General features: G+C 46.4%; 1 protein-coding gene across 1 annotated transcript in view; it reads left to right on the top strand.

Moving 5' to 3' along the window:
• The window catches only part of LOC119051619 (histone-lysine N-methyltransferase PRDM9-like), a 33,342-nt gene extending 14,768 nt beyond the window's left edge, over positions 1-18,574 (top strand). The window contains exons 3-14 of the mRNA XM_053672069.1: positions 5,529-5,629; positions 5,691-5,890; positions 6,326-6,421; positions 6,607-6,730; positions 7,025-7,132; positions 8,184-8,233; positions 10,630-10,786; positions 11,403-11,504; positions 11,704-11,975; positions 12,386-12,453; positions 13,591-13,784; positions 15,737-18,574. Of these exons, the coding sequence (XP_053528044.1) occupies positions 5,529-5,629; positions 5,691-5,890; positions 6,326-6,421; positions 6,607-6,730; positions 7,025-7,132; positions 8,184-8,233; positions 10,630-10,786; positions 11,403-11,504; positions 11,704-11,975; positions 12,386-12,453; positions 13,591-13,784; positions 15,737-17,025 (2,761 nt within the window). The 3' untranslated portion in view covers positions 17,026-18,574. The remainder of the gene's footprint in view (positions 1-5,528; positions 5,630-5,690; positions 5,891-6,325; positions 6,422-6,606; positions 6,731-7,024; positions 7,133-8,183; positions 8,234-10,629; positions 10,787-11,402; positions 11,505-11,703; positions 11,976-12,385; positions 12,454-13,590; positions 13,785-15,736) is intronic.
• The last annotated feature ends 754 nt before the right edge of the window (positions 18,575-19,328 follow it).

Here is a 19,328-nt window from a genome sequence, read left to right as displayed (position 1 = left end):
TTCTGAAAAGTTCAATTTTCTGTGTTCTGGCAGAATTTTCTATTGCTAATATTTTGTTGTCTCTAAATTTGGTTGTGTGAGAAAGCATGAATTCCCCACCTATGCCTCTATCTTAGCGGAAGTCCCCTATACTTTTTTATTAAATCATTTTTTATTGATATTCTATTACAGTTTCCTGATTTTTCCTTTTTGCCCTCCTCCACTCATCTCACCACACACACACCCACCTTGTTTAGAAGCATATATACTTTATATAATAGCAGTTATTACCTGCTTGGGTAGGATTGTCAATTATTTTTATTTTTCTATATAACTTAAGTAAGTGGCAACAATAACAACAAAAAGGCCATCTCAGTTTGCACTTAAAAAGTACTAGAGGAGGACTTCCGCCAAGATGGAGGCATAGGTGGATGTGCCGTGCCTTCTCACACAACCAAGTTTAGGGACAACTAAATATTAGCATCAGAAAACACAACCAGAGCACGGAAAATTGAACTTTTCGGAAGTCCGTTAACAAATTCTTCAGCCCAACCGGTAAGGGGTGAAACCGGCGTCTCGTGAGGGGTTGCACAGGAGGACTCCGGTCGGACGGACCCAGGCGCGGAATCCAGACGCGCGAATCCAGACGCACGGGTTCCAAATGCAGGATTGGACCTAGTGAGCAACCGAGCAACCCACCGGGTGAGCGACTGCTGAGGAGACAGTGGGGAGGCGGTGCTGCGTGTTGACTGCGGTTGCCTATTTGCGGGCGAGCGGACAGGCGAGGGAGTGGGCGGTTGGACCGGGGCCGGCGGTCCCGTGGCACGCGGCAGTAGAGGGAGCTGCCATTTCCCCACTCTGACCACGCCCCCACATACAGCGTCACAACCCAGCGAACTGGGAGTCCAAGGCGCTGCTTCTCCCGCTTAAAGGGCCAGAACAGACCAAAAATGTCGCAGGAAGACCTCAAAGCCCCAGAGATAAATCTAAGCGACGAAGAAATAGCAAAACTCTCAGACGCACAGTTTAAAACACTGGTCATCAGGATCCTCACAGATCTGGTTGATTATAGCCAAAAATTAGAGAAACATGTGAAGGCTAAACTAAGGGAAATGAATGGAATTCCACAGGAAACCCATAGAGATGAAAAGGAAACTGGGACTCAAATCAATGGAGTGGACCAGAAGAAAGCAAATAATGGCCAAACAGAAAAGAGTCAAGAAGCAAGAATTCAAAGAAATGAGGAGAGTCTTAGGAACCTCCAGGACATCTTTAAACGCTCCAACATCCGAATTATAGGGGTACCAGAAGGGGGAAAGACACAACCACCAGTGGAAAAATTATTTGAACAAATAATAAAAGAAAATCTCGCCAATCTGGCAAAGGAAATAGACTTCCAAGAAATCCAAGAAGCCCAGAGAGTACCAAAAAAGTTGGACTCAAGAAGAAACACACCAAGGCATATCATAATTACATTAGCCAAAATTAAAATGAAGGAGAGAATCCTAGAAGCAGCAAGAGCTAAGGGGACAATCACCTACAAAGGAGTCCCCATCAGACTGTCAGCAGATTTCTCAAAAGAGACCTTACAGGCAAGAAGGGGCTGGAAAGAAATATTCCAAGTCATGAAATCTAAAGACCTACAACCGAGATTGCTCTATCCAGCAAAACTTTCGTTTAGAATGGAAGGACACATAAGGTGCTTCTCAGATAAGATCAAATTCAAGGAGTTCATCATCACCAAGCCCTTATTATATGAAATATTAAAGGGACTTATCTAAGAAAAAGAAGTTAAAGAAACATGAACAGTGAAAGAACAACAAGCTCATAGTTATTAACAACCACACCTAAAACGAAAGCAAACTAAAAGAACAGCTAGATCAGGAGTGGAAACATAGAAATGAAGATCTCAAGGAGGGTTAGCAACAGGGGAGTGGGAGGAGGAGAAGGGGGGAGAAGGTACAGAAAATAAGTAGCATAGACAGTAGATAGAAAATAGATGGGGGGGGCAAGAATAGCATGGGAAATATAGAACCTAAAGGACTTGAGACACATGGACATAAACTAAAGGGGGGGTAATGGTGGGGATGGGGGGGCAGGGTGGAGGGGAATGAAGGGGGGAATAGAACAACTGTAACAGCATAATCAATTAAAAAAATAAATTTAAAAAAAAAGTACTAGAGGAAACCTCGGCATAATTTACAAATAATAATAATCTAGTGCGTTGTTGTGACAACACCAGAGCCTGATCTCACCATTCAGAGGGGCTCCTTTTCCAGTTTTCACTTCTTCTTGTGCAAATGCATCCCAGCAAAGAGGAAATGAAAGGTCTAGACCAGAAGTCGTGTAAATGAGCGAAGAAGCCCTACGCAGCTCAGCAGGAGAGGGAGTTTGCTTCAGGGCTGCCTCACTTCAGGCCTCCTCACAGCCCTGATGCTACATAACTAAGAAGCAGCAGTACTGAGTTGATACACAGCGTGCTGCTTCATAATTCACCTGTGACAATACTGAGCTTCTTAACAACCTTTTTGTATTCACAGCCATTCTGTATTAAAATTGAGGTATTTGCATTAAAGTTTCCTTCCTCAACACACCCCAACTTTGGGACTCCTCTTGGCACTAACTTGAAGCTAATGACTCTAAATTTATAGACATGCACGTGGACCCTATACACAAACCCAGAGACCCCAAAGCAACACCCAAAGAGACCCGAGATCTGATACCCATAGCCAAATAGAGTCAAATCCAGGCCACAGACCTCAGAGACAGGATCAAGATCTATAACCAAGACTCCAGAGCCAGACTTCAGAGTGGAAGCTGGACAATGAACCCTAGTTGCCAGATGCCAGACACAGAAGCTGAACCACACTAGTCAGGGTTTGTAATATTCTTAATTGCATTTCTGTAAATGACCTTGGATCCAGTACTTAAATATAAAACTCATTGTATTTATAATGAATGGTTTCTATCTCTCAAACAAACAGTAACTGTGAGACAGTACATTTTGCACTGTAGAAATGTTCTTGCTGGAATAGACTTTTGGGTGCAAATTGGACACTTTGGGTGGTCAAGGTGCTCTTCAGATAGAGAAGGCAGCACCAGGCACTGGATGTAATGAAGATGTGCAGAATTTTTGTTGAGTCATTTTTATATGCACACATATATAACCAACTACTTCTCATCCATTCTTTTATATACAAAAAATAATTATAGATAAATTTAAGTAAAGGAGAAAACAAATGACACAATACTCCAAAGGACATGAAGGAAAAGCAAGTTTTCCCCTCCACTTTGTCCAGGCCCTGATCCCGGCGCATAGTCCCTGTGTCTCCTCCCAGCACGTCCTCTGCCTGGGTTTTTTTTAACACAATTTGTTTTGCAGGATACTTTTCTCACATAACAACATTACTTAGAAACTATTCTCTGTTAAAGTCCATTAGAACCACCTTACGAGGTTTTGTTTCTTTTTTTTATTTGTTTATTTATTTATCTTTAGAGGGGAAGGGAAGGAGAGAGGGAGAGAAACATCAATGTATGGTTGCCCTTTGCGCACCCCCTGCTGGAAACTGGCCTGCAGGGAACCGACCTGCAACCCAGGCATGTGCCCTGACTGGGAATCAAACCACGATTGTCTGGTTCGCAGGCCCGAGCTCAATCCACTGAGCTACACCAGCCAGGGCGGTTTTGTTTCTTTAATGAAATACCATGTATCCTCACCCATTTTCAACATTCTATAATATATCACAGTGTGATCAAACCATTTTTAGCAAATTCTCTTCTACTTAAAACTTTAAAATGATATGTTATTATATAAATGTTGAATACAATATTTTTAACATACTTCATTTCATACACAGGGAAGCATAACTGGGGGGATTTTTATGCTTTTAAAAAAGTTTCATTTATTAATTTGAAATAGAGAGAATTCATTGTATTCATTCCACTTATGTATTCATTCATTGATCGCTTCTTGTATGTGCCCTGACTGGAGAATGAGCTGACCACCTTGGCATATAGGCAGGACACTCTAACCAACTGAACTACCAGGCCAGGGCTACTGGAAAAAAAACTTTGAAAAGTGGAATATCTGTGTCAGAGGGTATGAGGATATCATTTCCGAATAGCTATTCTCGAAATGATCTGGAGAGTCTGCACCAAAGGACCATTCCCTGAGTCTTTCAGAGCAAGGACACTGCAACTGCTTGCTCATCAGCCTCAGAGATCTCAGAAGTCCTCTGGATCCCCATATGAGCCACCAAATTATGTTGAGCCTAAAAATATAGCAGGCAGTTATTTTATCAGCACATAAGGGGTTTATTCAGAAATAGTAACAAAAAAATGCAATTTAGGACAAGCAAGCTTTAGCAAAAGATAGGTAGCTCCACAAGTATAGGAGAGGAATGTTATTCTACAGGGAGAAAGGAGGAAGTTGGGAGGGGTCATTTCAAATGAAAGTGCAGTGCAGAAAATCCTCAGTTCAGGGTGACCATGGCTTCTTTCTGGCTGAGTTGCTGGGGAGTCAGTTTCTCCTGGGAGCACACAGTACATATTCATGTTGGGGCCTGTGACAGACAATTTTTCCTGTAATTGACCCTGGGTGGTGCTATGTGGAGCACCCCCACTGACCCCCAACTCCACTTTGGTCAGGTTTCCCTTTATGCAGTTTCACAGTAATAATTACAGTTAGTTGGCGCAGTTCCAGTCCATGGAAATGAAGTTATATTTACGGGCTCAAAACGAGGTATGGACCAGAAACACTCTTCCCACTTTATTCCGTGAAAGCCAGTAGCAGCTACACTGACCCTGCTCTGTGGACCCTGTCCTCAAACTTGATATCTTATTTTTATGCAAAATACTTGTAGGCTTTCTCAGCATTTTAAAAGCTTACTTAGTTTTATTTGGTTTTATCTTGTCTTCCTATTTCTGAAATGTTTTTGCACCTGAGTTACTTAAACATACCTATTACTCATATTACTCATACATAACGTCACTTTTTTGAGATGTGAACTTCTCCCAGTGTGTTTTCCGGTGTACTTATTCTGTCACTTTTTGCGTTTAAATCTTTGAGCTCTCTGGGAATTATTTTGTGTCTGTGAATAGCGTGGTCAGAATTTACTGACATGTTTCCACCGAATGCAATGCAGTGTTGACTGTGTGCAAAAGTGGGTTTGACAAGGGAGGGCAAGAACGGGCCTAGACGAAAGTTGGGGATCCCGATCACAGTCTGGTGGAATAAAAACACTTTGTCAGGCGGCAGGAGGGCCACGTTCACCCTAAAGAAAGGCCTGGGCTGGGAGCTCTCAGCTCCTGCGGGTCAGGTCCCTCACCAGCTGCTGGGGAACCGCCAAGACTGTGACACGTGAGGGTAGCCAATCCCCGCGGAGTGAGGCGGGTCTTCCGCCATCCAGTCCCATACCAAGGGGGCACCGCCCCCTGCCCCGCCCTTTTAGCGTCTTCTGACCGCCTGTTGGCGGGCAGGGCCCGGGAATCGCAGCACTGATTGGCGGATTGCTCTGGAGTGGCTACCCAGGCCCCTCCCTCGCCTCAAGCGCCCTCCCTCCTTCCGAGGGCGAGAAGCCCAGGAGCTCGGAGAGGAAGCTCCATCTCTATCGAGGTGGGCAGCGCGGCAAGGACCCCGGGCGACTGATCGGTAAGCGGGGAGCTTTGCCATGTGGAGGCCTTAGCCCGAGACCTTCAAAGTCCCGCCTAAGAGACCGTAGGTGTCCTCATCCCAAACCCCTTCAGCATCGGGGGGCCCGCGTGCGCTACCTCGGAGGACCCCCAACGCTTAGACCCCCAAACAGCCCGAAAACCCCAGCTCGGGGCACGCTACGTGCAGTTCGCCCGGAAAGACCAAATCGCCCCAAACTCAGAGACGCTGAATGCCGTCGTCCTGGAAACCGACTCAGTGGTGGGACCCTGAAGCCCCTCGATGAGATGCCCCGAATCTCCTCAGCCCCAGGGTCTGACCCTCCCCCCGGCCGCAGTGTCCTCAGCCCGGAAGACGCAGAATCGGGTCTCAGGGACCCCGAGCCTGTCAGGCTGAGAGACGGCGGTCTGCCGGAGACCGCGCCTGCGTCTCGTGCGGGCCTCTCCCGGTCCCCGGGTGCACCTCCGGGCCCTTCCCCGGGAAGAGCGGGTTTCCGGGCGCCGCCACAAGCCCACCGCCAACGGAGCCTCTCAGGCGCCCAAACTTGTGGAGTTGAAGAGGCGAGCGAGGGAAGGGCGGGAACAGGGCGCCCCCTGCGGGCAGCTCGGCCCCTGCATCCAGCCCCTCCTCCCGCAGGGCCCGCGCCCCAGCCTGGAGAAAGGACTTTGGCCCTCTCAGCGCCTTCTCCTTCCACAGGCGCCTGGGACTTGGGGCTGGGACGCCATGAACCCCGACGGGGGCCCGCAGCACAGCCCCGAGAGAGAAGCGGTGCGGACGCGGCGGCTGCCGCAGGTGAGCTGAGGGGCGGGGAGTGTGGGACAGGGCTCCGCAGACGCCCGGCCCTCGGGGCGACCCTGGCTGTGCGGGTGCAGGGCGCTGGTGGGAGAGACGGTTCTCTGCTTCACGGGGTCGGGAAGACCCTCAGTGAGCGTCCTCACTCGCATCACCGAGTTACCGGTGTTTCCACTCCTCTCCAGGCCGAGGAAGCTTTGGAAGACGCTTCCCTCTACTTCTCCAGGGAGGAGTGGGCAGCGATGGGAGACTGGGAGAAACGCCGGTACCAGAACGTGAAGAGGAACTTCCACGTGCTCACCAGCCTAGGTAGCCTGCAGGCTTTGAGCAGGAGGAGTCCCGTGGCCCGACAGGCTGCTGCGCTGGCTCCGACTCAGGCTGCTCCATCCGCCCGCAGCTCCCTCCTGCAGGGACACCGAGCAGGGGGCATTTGCTCTTTAGCGGCAGAGCAGGGCTGGCGCTGACTGTGCCGTGCTCACTCGTTTTACTCTCCCATCCCAGTTTTACTCTCCCATCCCATCGGGGCCAGTCCCACGGGCTTCCTGGTGCTTTTTGCTCCTCTGGGCTCTTTGCTTTCAGGACAAAGGTTTTGTCTCTTTCCAGGTCTCAAAGCCCCTCGACCAGCTTTCATGTGTCGCCACAGACGCGCCACTGAGCTCCAGGAGGAGGACCCTGAGGACTCGGATGAAGAATGGACTCCAAGGCAGCAAGGTGAGGGGCGGGAGGAGCTAGAGCTGCCCTCCTGACACAGACCTGGTTTAGGTCAGGCTGCATCTCAGCAGTTAACCAGGGGACGTGTTTGCTGGTCCAGCGAACAAGCAGGATGCAGAACAGTGTATCATACAATCAGGGAATATTCCTGTAAACTTTCAAATGTGAAACATAATCATATATATTTATAGATACACTAATAAGCAGTACATGTATAAGAACATACACGTGAATAAGAAATAACTAGTTCAGAATAGTTGTCATCGCAAGAGAGGGAGACAGGTCTGACAGGTGAGGAGTGTCCCCACAGCTGGCTGCATGATGGCCTGCATGGAGACAGACGGGAACAGTATTAACCATAGTGATTACGGGAGCTGGGGATGGCCAAGGTCAGGAGTGGTTGATCACTGTATCATTTCCTGATGTTGGCCATGGTGCTGTTCTGTCCAGAATCATGAGTGTTCAGTGGGTAGAGTCAGTCCATTTTCATGCGTCTGGGATTGAAACACAGCTGAAGTCAGGATGTGATCTTTAACTTGACTGGAATTCTGTTTCTGTGGTCATCAGACTGTGGGTGCTGACCAGAATCTAATGATAAGGAAGGGCGTGGATGGCCAGTATGTGCACCGGGGGGAGGATACCAGAGAAAGGAGGCGAGGTGGTCGTGGTGCCCTTAGTCCAGACAAGGCCAGTTCAAATGCAGAAAACAGGACGGAGAAAGGGTTATGTTGAAGACACGGAGTTTCTGTGCAGTTACTTTCACTACATTTTTGTCAGGAGAGGCCAATTTATTTTTTAATAAATGATAATAGGTACTTTATGAACATAGGGTGAAGCATAGATAACACTTTGTCTATTTTTTTATCATTCAAATGAAATTAGTGGGTGGCCCCAATAGAAACATAGGCCTTAATGAAACCTCAGAAAACATTTTTCAGTCATCCTGGGATTGTTCTTAGACTACTGTTTCAGAAGTCTGTGTCCCTAATAAGAATCTTTAGATTTTGGAAACATTTACCAACGAAAACACTGATTTCTCATCATCTTTCAGTGAAACCTTCTTGGGTGGCCTTCAGAAGGGAACAGAGTAAACCTAAGAAGGTGAGTATTTCTCAAATCCTGTTGACAAGAAAATTTTCCCCATGGATAGAAACGCAGATAAGAGTAGGAAAATGCTGAAAGTATCCTAGGAACTGCTGCCTTTCCTGATCTCTTCAACACATTGTTCAATTTTACCATCTTTTTTAAAAGATTTTATTTATTGATGTTTAGAGAGAAGGGAAAAAAGGGAGAAAGTAAGGAGAGAAGCATGTGCAAGACACACCTGTATGGGTTGCCACTCACCCACCCCCAAGTAGGGAACCTGAACCGCAACCCAGGCATGTGCCCTGACCGGGAATGGAACTGGTGACCTTTCACTCTGCAGGCCAGCACGCAGTCCACTGAGCCAACCAGCCAGGGCTCATCATCATCTTAATAGTTAACAACTACAGCAACAGTAGTGAGTACCATTTGTTTCATTCTTACAATGTTTCAGACTTTAAAAATTCTATATGAATAAACTCACTTAAACATTACAACACCCCAGTGAGGTACGTACTATAACTGTCACCATTTATGATCAGGAAAGTGAGCTTTCAGAGATACAGAAAAGTTTGACTACTATATTTCTAAGATCACAGTATCAGGGGTAGTGCAATCTAACCCATAGTTGCTTCTCCAAACCACTTACGAACTCATTAAAACTTTCAGAGTTTTGCTCTGGCCACCATGACCAGTTAGTTGGGTGTCATCCTGCAAAGCAAAAGATTGTTGGTTTGATTCCTGGTCAGGGCGCATACCTGGGTTGTGTGCCAGTTTCCTGGTTTGGGCGCATGTGAAAGGCTACTGATCAATGTTTCTCTCTCTCCTTCTCTTCCTCTCTCTCAAGAAAAAAAGCAAAGTCTTTTTTAAAAATTAGATAAATAAACTTTCATAGTTTTGTAAAGTTTACATTGTCTCATCCATATGTCATTACATCATTCATCGGACTGTTTCAACCAAAGTTCTCTGCTATGCTGAAGTGAGAGATGCACTAAGACCCTCTGAGTAAGGAAAGCGTACAATACACAGGCAGTTTGTACAGTGGATGGTCCCAGAAGAAGGAGAATGTAAAATGTCCAGGATCACAGCCTCCCACTCTAATAAAGAGCATCTCCCACCCCTGAGGAGCTTCAGGTTTGATGATTGAGAAACAACAAATAATGAAATGACTTAAGGACTGATGCACACACCGGCCTGCAGTGTCCGCATCATTATGGATGAAATGAGACGTTCACACACTACCGAGTCTGGTGGGGGAAAAGTGACAGCATGGCTTTTCTCTCAAGGGTAGCAACTTTATTGGGTTTCTCAGCACATTACATGATGGTCTTTATTTACTATGCACAGGTTGGTTTAGGTGGTTACCTTTTATAGAGAACAAAGAAGCTAAACACATCACCAAAGAGGGATATTTGCAAATGAAAAGGCAAAAGTGCTTGAACAGGTTACCCTCATCCTTGGAAGGTTTAGCAAGGATTTGAGGAAGTTACTTTGCAGTAAATGTTTGCCACTGGGGGCTGGGCCCACGCCACGTAGAATTGTCTCCTACAAAGGACTTCATATAAGTTACATACTCTTCTATAGAAACTCATCCATCTGGAACTGATTTCAAATGCCCTTTCTTATACGGGGAAGTAACAGCTTCTTTCTCTGAGTTCTTCAATGAGGCCACTCTCATCCCATTTAGAATCATTTGTTCAGCCTGCAAAGAGCTTCTGCATTGTGAGCTCTTTGAGAGCCTGGTCCATAACTGAGATTTCTCAGAGGTCACAGGCCCAGATCAGGACCCCTGAGGGCCCCCAAATGTTTGTTGAATGAATGATTTCACAATTACAAATTAAACTATAAGATGACCAAAGAGTGCTGAAGGTGATATCTGTGAGATTTAAATATGGAGAAAGCTGAGGGGCAGGTTGCTAGCAGGACTGTAATCTCACTTCATACTGTATAACACAATTCACAGAACACTGGTGAGCATTATTTAATTGCAAATTCACTATAACATTGAAAATTAGCATGCTATATAGTTCATGAAACTGAAGACAACTAGCTACTGATGATACAGCCTTATTCAAACAGAACTGGTTGGAACCAGCTAATCTTAAGTACAAATAGTCTTTCTAAGGTATTGTAAATTTTATCACCATTTAATTTATTGTCTAGATATATTTCTGCCAACTCTTTATTCTCTTCCCAATATTCTTTCCAATATTTTATCAATATTACAGACACAGTTGAAAGGCATGATTTCTAATCTTGGATTCATTACCCACATTGGCTCCGTCCCCTCTGATACTCATTCTCCCCAGGTATTTCCAAGGGTTGAAGTATTAGAGACATGCACGTAAACTGTATCATAAGCCTTAAATAGTTAAATACATGTTATCTTTTAATATCTGACTCTTATATTGAAGGAAACATCCAAGGTGCCATTAAGCAATGAATATAGTTTGAAGGAATTGTCAGGAACAGCAAATTTGAGGACTGCAAGTGACTCAGAGCAGGCCCAGAGACCAGTGTCCCCTCCTGGAGAAGCATGTGCCTTTGGAAAGCACACTAGACGAAAATCAGGTAAGAAAAAATAATTTGGAAACTTTAATTCCTCTAAGTCCTATAGAAGGGCTGATGAGTATGACCTGGGTATGTGAGGAGGACTTTGGATGGGCCTGGATTTAAGGTGGGCTAAGCTGAGACTGAAGTTAGCAATGGAGCTTTGGGCAAATCCTATCAATTCTCTGAGCTCCTGCCTGCTAATGTGTAAAGTGAAGATAAGGAAACATCAGTCATATATTGTTTGAAAACATTAAATTGAATTTAAAACAGGTGACACATGCAAGCTGTCCAAAAAATCCATCTGTGATAATAGCAACCGCACTGTACCGGTGTTGTGTGCCCAGGCCTTTACGCAATGCCGAACACATGATGTCCACTCAATAAATATTTTACAAATGATTAAACATTGGCAAGTTAAAACTGGTAATGGGAAGATCTAGAAACTAAAATTGAATCAGTCATCTGTAGTTAGTGTGGAGTCTTAGTCTTCTGAACCAATAGTTAACAGAGTAAAATACCAGGGTGTGCAAAAGGACAGGTGGTCATTTGATGAGAGGAGATTGTGTTTTCTGACAAAATGGGAACTAACACTCCAGACCCCACAACCTCACTCACCTGGCCTTCTCCAACTTAGAACCCAGGAGAAAGGAGATGGACGTAAAGATGTACAGCCTACGAGAAAGAAAGGGCCATGTGCACCAAGAGGTCAACGAACCCCAGGATGATGACTACCTTTGTAAGTGACCCTCACTAAGAAGCATGTTACGATACAATAATTTCATCTACTCCTTTGGTCCCCAAATCATTCCCTTCCTCTAGTGACCTGGAGTACAGGACTGAGTCTCAATGGTGTGACTGCAGAACTCCCTCTGAAGGTCTTTGTGTCTAGGAACATACGCTACACCTTCCCTAACCTGTGTTGCTCTCGCCTCCAGATTGTGAGAAGTGTCAGAACTTCTTCGTCGACAGTTGTGCTGTGCATGGGCCCCCTACATTTGTAAAGGACAGTGCAGTGGACAAGGGGCATCCCCACCGCTCAGCCCTCACCCTGCCCCCTGGGTTGAGAATCGGGCCATCCAGCATCCCTGAGGCTGGGCTTGGAGTGTGGAATGAGGCAGCTGATTTGCCTGTGGGTCTGCACTTTGGCCCTTATGAAGGACACATCACAGAAGATGAAGAGGCAGCCAAGAGCAGATACTCCTGGCTGGTGAGAACTATTTGCCTCTTCCACTGTCCTCTGGCTTCCCACATTCCTTCTGAGGCTTGGGGGGACCTCTCCTCTTACGTGCTAGACATGGAGGGGATGATGTGGTTAGCTCTGTGTAGTGACTGGACTTCACATGAACACAGAGCTCCTGTTGAAGGATTAGAAGGTAAGTGGGAGCAAAGTGGTGCAGACACAAAGGAGTGGCTCCTCCCTTGTGAGGGTCCTGCTCTGATTGGACAGGTACACTCAGGTGTGTAGGTGATGAGTAAGAAAAATATCATGTGGTCACAGCTGGCACTTGAATCCCCATGCAGGCTGAATGAGCTTTGATGACTGTGGAGTAAAATAATTCTGACTATTACCTCCCCAGAAAAAAATAAAAGGTCTTCAACTTCTTTTCTGAAACACAGATCGCCAAAGGGAGAAACTGCTATGAGTATGTGGATGGAAAGGACAGATCCTGGGCCAACTGGATGAGGTGAGGTCAACAGGTCTCTGGATGTCAGAGGGGACTCTCATCCCCCATGAGCCCCTATATCTGTCCCTCTCATCATGCCTCCCTCAGTGGTCTCCCTCAATCCTTTTTTCCCTCTTTTTTTTCCATACAATGTTCTTTCATTTTAGGGGACTTTTAGGAAGAAAGTATTGCATATGTCCTTAAAATATAAAGCTCTCTACTAGACACAACTTGGGCTCTGGAAAGGTCCTTGAAGAGCCTAGATTCACCTGGGACACTGGATTACACTTTAATTTATTAAATGAACATTAATTAAGCACTTAGTATATTCCAGTTTAGGTAAAGGGATATAACATTACTTAAACAGATCACACAACCCATGTCCTTATGGAGGACTTCTCACGGACAGACATAAAACAATTACTTTTAGGAACATTTAACTATTTTCCAAGAAGTGCAGTGTCAAGATAGTACAAACCAATGGTGGCCTAAACCTGTGAGGGCAGCAAAGCATCCCAGCCTCATTCCAAACTAGAACTGGGCTCTGAGGCCCGCAGAGGAACAGTCATGGGCCCTTTTCCTGAGAGGAGCTCTCTTTTATCAGGGTTAACAGAATGTGAATCAACTACTATTATTCTGTTTTATTCTAACAAGACAAAAAGATATTCAATTTTCTATAGTAACCTTGGGCAGGCAAGTGAATGATATTCTACATAAAGTGTAGGGGGGTTGGAGAAAGGCCTCCCAAGAGAAAACAGTTGTGGACTGAGTACTGGATCATTAGTGAGCTGATTTAGAAGCAGAGCCCTAGATCAAGCACCAGGTTCTGTGGTGTGAGACAACTTGATTAAGAGTTTGGACAAGCCAGAGATAACTGGATGTTACAGACAGTCAGGGTGGAGGTTAAGTCTAGAACTGGGTTTTAGAAAATAGTAATAGGCAGGATGAACACTGCCAGCAGTACTTGGAGGTAGGAATTCACATGACATGCTGGCAGATGCTCAGACACTAAACAAAGATTCCCAGGAATCATTAGGGGCAGTGGGCAACACCAGAGCCTGAGGGCCTTAAGAATCAGTGAGGGGCTGGACATGGATGTAACAGGTAGTGGGAACTCATCACCATGGTTTTCTTTCCCTTCCTCTGCCTCAATCCCAGGTTTGTAAACTGTGCCCGGGATGATGAAGAGCAGAACCTGGTGGCCTTTCAATATCACAGGCAGATTTTCTACCGAACCTGCCGTGTCATTAGGCCGGGCCATGAGCTGCTGGTCTGGTGCGGGGATGAGTATGGCCAGGAGCTGGGCAGCAAGTGGGGCAGCAAGTGGAAGAAAGAGCTCGCAGCTGGGAGAGGTGAGTATCACTGTTCTTCAAAACAGAAAGGAAAGAGAGAATTCTTTATAGAAATATTCATGACCCAACTCTTAAATGGAGTAAAATCCACTCTAAAGTCAGTAAAGTTTCAACTCAGATGCTTCAGAAATTCACAATTCGTTCTATGCCTTTGACTCTTAGGCAAAATTTTTGTATTTTTTACTTTTTAAAAAAATTCATGAACAAAACACACAACCGCATATAGTGCTCAAAGACTGAAGGGCAAAACAAAAATTTTCAAGCACTAACCAGTTCTCTCACCAAGGCAGTTTTTCTGACACTTTTATAGCTGTTTCTTAATTTTCCTCCATACTTCTAAATAAAACATTTTTGTTTGTAGGCATTCATTATTTTTTAAAGATTTTGTCCTGGCTGGTGTGGCTTGGAGGATGGAGCACCAGCCTGTGAACTAAAGGGTCACCAGTTTGATTCCCAGTTGGGCATATTCCTGAGTTTGGGGCCAGGTCCCCAGTACAGGGTATGTGAGAGGCAACCACACATCGATGTTTCTCTCCCTCTCCCTCCCTCCCTCCCTTCCCCCTTCTCTGAAAATAAATAAATATATAAATAAAAATTTTTAATGAAATTTTATTTATTTTTACAGGGTGGAAAAGAGAGAGAAAGAAAAATCAATGTGCAAGGGAAACATTAACCGGTTGTCTCTGGCACACCCCCAACTGGCCCACAACCCTGGCACGTGCCCTGACTGGATCGAACTTGTAACCTTTCAGTTTTCAGACAACACCCAACCCACCAAGCCACACCATTCAGGCAGGGCACATTCGTTCATCATTTCAGTGAATTATCATGAGAGATCCTACTCTGTGGTGCATGGTGTCCTGGGACCTGGATATACAGGTTGATGTGAGGATCAGAATCACTGCTCTTGAGGAGCTGACCGGTGAAGGAGAGAAACCCAGGCACACATGCTTACGTGTGCATAACACCACACAGCAGTAGTGCTTTGGAGAAAACTAATCTAGGACAAGTGCCTGGGGATTAGTGTGAGGGGAGGCGTGTGGCAGGTGGTCCGGGAAGGGCTCTCTCAGGAGACAACATTTACAAAAATTACCTGCGGGCAGAGATCCCAGGGAGAGGTAGCAGCTAGGCCAGGGAAGAAAAGAGATGGGGCGTTGAATTGGCTGAGGGTCACTCAGGTCTCGTCTCAGCACAGAGGGTAAAAACAGAGATCAGACAGATGCTTAGCAGCCCAGAGATGCAGTGCCGATGATCCGAGTTGAGACACTGGGGACTTTCCTGAGTGAAAGTGTGCAGTTGTCAGCCGTAGAGTGGTGTGTTCTCTATTCTGATTATGTTTTGTTAATTTTTAGAAAATAAACTCCAGTGGGGAATTCCCTCAGGTTACTTCATCTCCAAGTAAGAGAGCATGGTGGATTGGCCAGAGAGAAACAGGAGTCAGGTGTTTAAGAAATGTGGTTGAAATATTTTGAAACAGGTCTTAGTGTATTTGAAATAGTCTAACACTAAATGAGATAAAGCATAAATAAATATTTGGTGTGAGGCTTGAGGAAGAACATTTCATTTTACTATTTTGGAAAACCGAGACAAGCGATTCCTAGTTGGGACCTGTGGTTTTCCTCTTTAACATGACTTAGAAGATACCTGTAGATGAGAAACAACACTGCAGTTTGATCCACAAAGTGAGTAAAATGGCCTCTCATGCTCCAAAAATCCCTAGTCTGGGCAATATTAGAATAGACCCTTGATGTGGGCTTTCTGGATTTCTGAAGAAGATGCACTGCATAAAAATAAAAAGGAAAATAGACAGCAAGTGGACACTGTGGGAGACAGAGGTTGTGTTGTCACCACAGTAAGAAGGACTCATGGGGCAGGTCTTACCAGGAGACTAATCATACAGCCCAGGCATTGTCGTCAGCACCTGCCCTGACCAAACCTTTCTCTTTCAGCAGAACCAAAGCCAGAGGTGCACCCATGTCCCTCCTGCTTTCTGGCCTTCTCCAGTCAGAAATTCCTCAGCCGACACGTGAAACTCAGTCATCCCTCTCAGATTCTCCCAGGAACATCTGCAAAAAAACAGCTCCAAGCAGAGGAACCCTGTCCAGAGGATCAGAATCAGCAGCAGCAACATACTAGTACGCTCAGCTGGAATGATAAAGCTGAAGGTCAAGAGGTCAAAGAAAGGTCCAAACATTTGCTTAAAAGGATCAATCAAAGGAGAATCTCAAAACCCTTTTTCCAACCATCCAAAGAACAAATGAGCTCTAGTGAGCACGAGAGACTGATGGAAGAAGAGCCCCGGAGAGGCCAGAAAGAGAATCCAGAGGACACAGGCAAGTTCTTTGTGAAAGGAGGAATGTCAAAAATTGTAACAATCGAGCATGGAGGGTGTTGGCAAGGCTTTAATGATGGATCACATCTCATCACACATCAGGTGACACAGTCTGGGGAGAAGCCCTATGTTTGCAGGGAGTGCAGGCGAGGCTTTACATCCAAGTCAAATCTCATCAGACACCATAAGACACACTCTGGAGAGAAGCCCTATGTTTGTAGGGAGTGCAGGCGAGGCTTTACACACAAGTCATATCTCATCAGACACCAGAGGACACACTCTGGGGAGAAGCCCTATGTTTGCAGGGAGTGTGGGCGAGGCTTTACATGGAAGTCAGTTCTCATCACACACCAGAGGACACACTCTGAGGAGAAGCCCTATGTTTGCAGGGAGTGTGGGCAAGGCTTTACATGGAAGTCAGTTCTCATCACACACCAGAGGACACACTCTGGGGAGAAGCCCTATGATTGCAGGGAGTGTGGGCGAGGCTTTACATGGAAGTCAAATCTCATCAGACACCAGAGGATACACTCTGGGGAGAAGCCCTATGTTTGCAGGGAATGCGGACGAGGCTTTGCATGCAAGTCAAATCTCATCACACACCAGAGGATACACTCTGGGGAGAAGCCCTATGTTTGCAGGGAGTGCGGACGAGGCTTTGTATGCATGTCAAATCTCATCACACACCAGAGGACACACTCTGGGGAGAAGCCCTATGTTTGCAGGGAGTGCAGACGAGGCTTTGCATACAAGTCACATCTCATCACACACCAGAGGACACACTCTGGGGAGAAGCCCTATGTTTGCAGGGAGTGCGGGCAAGGCTTTACACGCAAGTCACATCTCATCAGACACCAGAGGACACACTCTGGGGAGAAGAAGCCCTATGTTTGCAGGTGGAGTGAGTGAGTCATTAGCATTAAGTCACATATCAATAGCCATAGGAAGTCCACAGCCCCTTATTCTCCCCAAGATTGTAATTAGTATAGAAGTAACTGGTTAAACAAAGCTTCCAGTTTCATTACAAGAGATGAAATGGACAAACAATTCCATAGTAATATGGGGCTGTCAGCACCAAACTCGTTCATGTTTTTTTGACCTATTCTAAAACGTTTTGTCTCCATACACATCTCTCATTTTCCTCATCACTGAAAGTAGAGGGTTCCTAAAGAGCCACAAAGAACTCATACTCTCAGCCACAGAAATTCAACTCCGACAAATGTGTAAATGTGAAATCAGTCTACTTTCGTTACTCCAGAAAGAAAGGGATTTGAGACAGACTCACCCGGGAAGGTAATTCCCCAGACTCCTGGAAAGGGCCTTTTCTCCTAATCAGCTCCATACTTCTCCCTTGCCTTCCCTTGGCTCTTCTGGTTTCCTACAACCTCTGGAGTCTCAGAGATGAATGGCAGGGAGAGACGGATGCTTGTGCATGGACGTGAGCTGCTCAGTCTGGGCACTTGGTCTTCCTCACTCTCCTTGCTCGCTTTTCAGGGTCAGCATTTCCTAGTGCACAGCATACAGATTCCACATCAGTCCATACTTGGTGTGAGTCTCAGCTCTGTCTCCTCCAGCTGTGTGACCTAAGGCAAGATTCTCAACTTCTCTCTGCCTGCTTCCTAGTCTGTGCAATGGAAATGGGAACTCCAGCCTTTTGGTTTGACATTCAAAGTTGAGTCAGCACAGACAGAATCTAGCAAGAGAATCGCTGACATCGCAAAGCCCTACTGAACAGCCTTCAGTGCCCATGTCTTCCTGGTCTTTAGTGGTGGACAAAGGAAGATTAGGACAGGGGTGTTTAACCAAATTCAGAATTTGAGTAGGACCCCACTGCTTTCCCCACACAGACTAAACTGCCCTGAGAAGGAAGCCTGAGGTTGGGGAGGTGCCTCCCCCTGATCACCCTCTCACTGAGCCTGGGCACCCTCAGAGCCTCCTCAACACAGGCAGGTGGTGCTGAGAGTGGCCTGTGAAACAAGACCCTCACCCACCCCTTGCTGAGAACTGACACTGGGAACAGCACCTGCCTGCACTGGTGTGTTGGAGTAGATGGTGAGCCAAGTCAGGGAGGACGAGGAAGATGGGTGTCACCCAGTGACTCAGCAGTCCTGCACCTGGTCCAGTTCTATTGGCAGATGTTCCAGCATCACAAGAAACACCATGCTAACACATTGAAATTCTAGGTATTGTTTCCACTATCTGGGAAAGAAAGGCCTTCAAAGGGTATTCATCCCAAGGCCTAGAAGATGGAAGGGGATCTACAGCACTCACGGAAAAACCTGTAAAACAAATCTGGTTAATTCCTTACCTCTGCCCACTATCTTTTATGAGAGGGTCCACTTTTACCCACCAACTATATAAGTCCTCAGGACAAAGGGCCTGGTGCTCTTACCTTTCACCCCCACCTCAGCAAGACCTGTCCTCTCCCATGAGAATGTGTCACTAATAAACCCTGCTTGCACGGCAATACACTTGATGACCTGTGATCTGCTGCGGACCAGCCTCGCCAGGAGAGGGGAGGGGGTGGAAATGAGTCAAGGACACAGGGAGTCAGGTTGGAGAGGTCTCAGCATCCCGCTGAGCCCCGAACTCTGTTTATTCAAGGCTTTTATTACAATTATGGGGAATAAGCAGGAGGGGGCCGTACCCAAGCCAGTTTCTTTGTCCTTTCTGCAAAGCTACTCTACGGAACAACAGGGGAACACAGGGTGCTATCAAAACTTCCCTGTTTATCAAGCACCGGTGCATGACCTACCCTTCTACAGGGAAACAAGCTGTCTAGCTTTCTTGGGAAACCTATTGTCTAGCCACAACAGGTTCCAGGCAGGGAGCCAAGCAAAGTAGAGAGAAACTGTGCCACAGGCAGCGGCCTTGCCAGCTGGCCCTGGCCCCCCGGCTTTGCCAAGGGGGGCTTACGGCACTTCTCCACGAGCAGTGACTATGCCAGCTAGTCCTGACCCCCTGGCTTTGCCATGGGGGGCTAGTGGCGCCCACAGTGATCCCTTACTGCGTTGGCAGGAACTGAGTTTCTCCTGTGACAGGTGCACCCAATCTGCACATGGCATTCATGAAGCCTGCAACACAGCAGGTTCTGTAATGCACCCTCCTTGTACCTGGGCCCCACAGAGTTTAATGCACTGCTGACACCATCTCAAAATTATTCCTTATTGTATCTTTGAACTGGTTTGTGAAGTCTGATGGGATAATAGACA

The sequence above is a fragment of the Artibeus jamaicensis genome, unplaced genomic scaffold, assembly GCF_021234435.1.
Source record: "Artibeus jamaicensis isolate MK-2021 breed Jamaican fruit bat unplaced genomic scaffold, CSHL_Jam_final contig_723, whole genome shotgun sequence".
Classification (NCBI taxonomy): domain Eukaryota; kingdom Metazoa; phylum Chordata; class Mammalia; order Chiroptera; family Phyllostomidae; genus Artibeus; species Artibeus jamaicensis.
This window is presented reverse-complemented; position numbering and strand designations above follow the sequence as displayed.